Source organism: Tupaia chinensis, unplaced genomic scaffold, assembly GCF_000334495.1.
Source record: "Tupaia chinensis unplaced genomic scaffold, TupChi_1.0 Scaffold141943_1, whole genome shotgun sequence".
Classification (NCBI taxonomy): domain Eukaryota; kingdom Metazoa; phylum Chordata; class Mammalia; order Scandentia; family Tupaiidae; genus Tupaia; species Tupaia belangeri.
The window spans coordinates 677,638-680,358 of record NW_006201797.1 but is presented as its reverse complement, the minus strand read 5'-3'; the positions used below and the strand labels follow the sequence as shown (position 1 = coordinate 680,358).

At 36.5% G+C, this 2,721-nt stretch overlaps 1 protein-coding gene across 1 annotated transcript in view; it reads right to left on the bottom strand.

The window, feature by feature from the left end:
• Positions 1 to 1,446: 1,446 nt before the first annotated feature.
• PYGO1 (pygopus family PHD finger 1) overlaps positions 1,447 to 2,721 on the bottom strand; it is a 16,799-nt gene continuing 15,524 nt past the window's right edge. Inside the window, exon 3 of the mRNA XM_006163287.3 lies at positions 1,447 to 2,721. This exon is cut by the window's right edge and continues 898 nt beyond it. Within this exon, the coding sequence (XP_006163349.1) occupies positions 2,471 to 2,721 (251 nt within the window). The 3' untranslated portion in view covers positions 1,447 to 2,470.

Here is a 2,721-nt window from a genome sequence, read left to right as displayed (position 1 = left end):
AACTGCTGATCCCTACAATTCTGTATTTTTAAAAAATGTTTTATTCAATCGAAATAGGTATTAGGAGCATTAATAGTTCTCTTCCAACAGACTACCAAATATTTAACTTTTATAAAATCCATCATTCATTAGTATAAAGTGTTAAAATCCTCCAGTTATAGCTTCTCAATTGGGGAATGTGTTGTTTCTTAGAAGATCCAAATAATGAAAAAGATGACAGTCCATTGGTTATAAGACTCAGTGACTACAATGGGGTGTGACAAAGTTTCACAGCCCAAACCAATTAATATAGCTTTAGTGGCTTGTGACATGCCACATAAAGAGTAGGTTCATGTTAATCAAAAGATATGTTTTTAAATAAAATTTTGCATGCATAATTTAAATTTTTGGACAATATGCTACTGCTGTCTTTGTTTCACCTGGATTTAAAGAGTCATAATTGTTTACCCCTTTCACAGATTACCATACAATTTGCAGAACTTGTTTGGTTGCAATGATAATGGTGGCACACGGTAAGGGGCTTCATCAATATCCATCCATTCTATAAATTGTTATCAATTGTTACGTGGTATTCATTTTGTTTTGTTCAATCACAAGTTATAAACTGCTCCAGAAATGGGATTTCAGCAGAAAAGCACTCCTCCAGCTCTCTCTGGTCTTGATTCTCTCTCTAGAGGATACTCTCAGGTCCATTTTTACATCTCCACAATATCCTGGGAGGAGTGACTTTTTCCTGGTGAGCACATGTGCCCTTCAGCAAAAACTTAAAAAGAAAAAATAGATTTTGAGTTCATATGAGATTCATATTTGAAATTTAGATCCCTAGAATAAGATTGGGGGGGGGAGAGGTTTTTGCTATAGTGCGTGTGCGCTCACCAGACAGAGAGAGAGACAGAAAGCGAGAAATCATCCCCCAGGGGGGATGGCCACGCCGCAATCCCTTCTCCTCTATTCTCCTCTTGGGATCTTGGGCATGCACACACACGCGCCAGGCGTGAGTTTAAGTTACCAGGTCCGGGATGTGAACCGTGGTTGACTATGTGGGAGTCCAGCGACATAGCCATTATGCTAACTGCTGGTCCCTAGAATAAGATTTTTTCAATTTTTATTTATTATTTTATTTTTATTTGACCAGAGAGAGACACACACAGAGAAAATGAGAAAACAAGTCCCCAGGTCCGGGACTCAAACTATGGTTGGCCATGTGACAGTTCAGTGACTTAACTACTACCCCACCTGCCAGTCCTAGTACAAGACATTTTTTTTTAAAGAGAGATTTTTGCTATAGGGTGAGAACCTTCGCCAGAGAGACAGAAGGTGAGAAATCACCCCCTGGAGGGATATCCATGTCACAATCCCTTCTCCTCCATTCTCCTCTTGGGATTTTGGTTATATACACATGTACACATGCCCAGCCTGAGTTTTAAGCCACCAGGTCCGGGACTCGAACCAAGGTCGACTACATGGGAGTTCAGTGACATAACCATTATGCCATCTGCTAGTCCCAGAACAAGATTTTTACTACTACCACTGAATAGTAATCTTACTGGCAAAACCCTCTAGGATGTTCTATCCTCCTCATTTGCAATTATGTCATAGTTTAAAATCAAACTTTAAAGAGATATTCACAATTCTCTATAGGATATTCTATTATTTCTTTCTCTGAAAAACAAATAAGCAATTGAAAAACCTCAATATTGAAGAAAATTAAGAACATATCACCATTATAATTCAACTGGAAATATACTTTATGCCAACTTCACTAACTGCAGTCAGTTTTCAATTGATCTAATACTAGCCACTTCACGTGGTATAATCTACAGTTAATCAACAAATACTTACTAAGAACCTACTATATGCTAGGATGTCTCATATCTTTACAAACAGCTATCTTGGAAAGACTTACTTGAAAGTATGAAATTCACTCATTTCAAATACCCTAATGGAGAAAGAATCTGGTGTCATACCCTACTACTTTTTAAAAAATATCCATTAAAATGTATGTTTCCCCCATGTTATGGCTACCTACAATATGTTCTGAAAACATGTTTAATGGATCCTTGGTAACCTTTTTAAATTTAATGTTTAATATGATATAATGTTGGGCACTAAAATATACATGTTCAATGATTCTACCTTTTAAAAGTTAAAACTTGCCTACATTTGTAATATATTATTTTGAAGCTTGAAGAGGCTTTTATGTTTATGATAAATAACAACTGACATTTATTTATAAATGTTTGTAAAGCACCCCCATATACATTATTCTCATTTAAGATAGCAGACAATGACAGTACAAAATCTGCACTAGTAATGAGTGAAATATTAATAAAAACCAAAAGGTAAATAATGTTTTTGTGTGTGCATTTAAAATATTATGTAAAACATTAAAATCCTGTATACCGAACCTCTGTAACACACAGGAAAAAAAATAAAATAAAATAAAAAACATCTCAGTTAATGCCTGTAATTATGCATCACTGCCCACTGCAGGTGGACCAAAAGTTTCTCTAGTGCGCATTAATTGGACATCTTTGTCAGCCATACAGGTATCACAGCCCCACACTGCTGATGCCTCTGCAGTTAGGAGGCCATAAGCTGTTTCGGTCATTCCAGTACAGATCCGATGGAACCATTTCTGACAAGATGCTTCACATAAGATGGCATCCTGATCATCATTCACTTCATTTGTACAGATTCCGCAAGGATACACTGGATCGG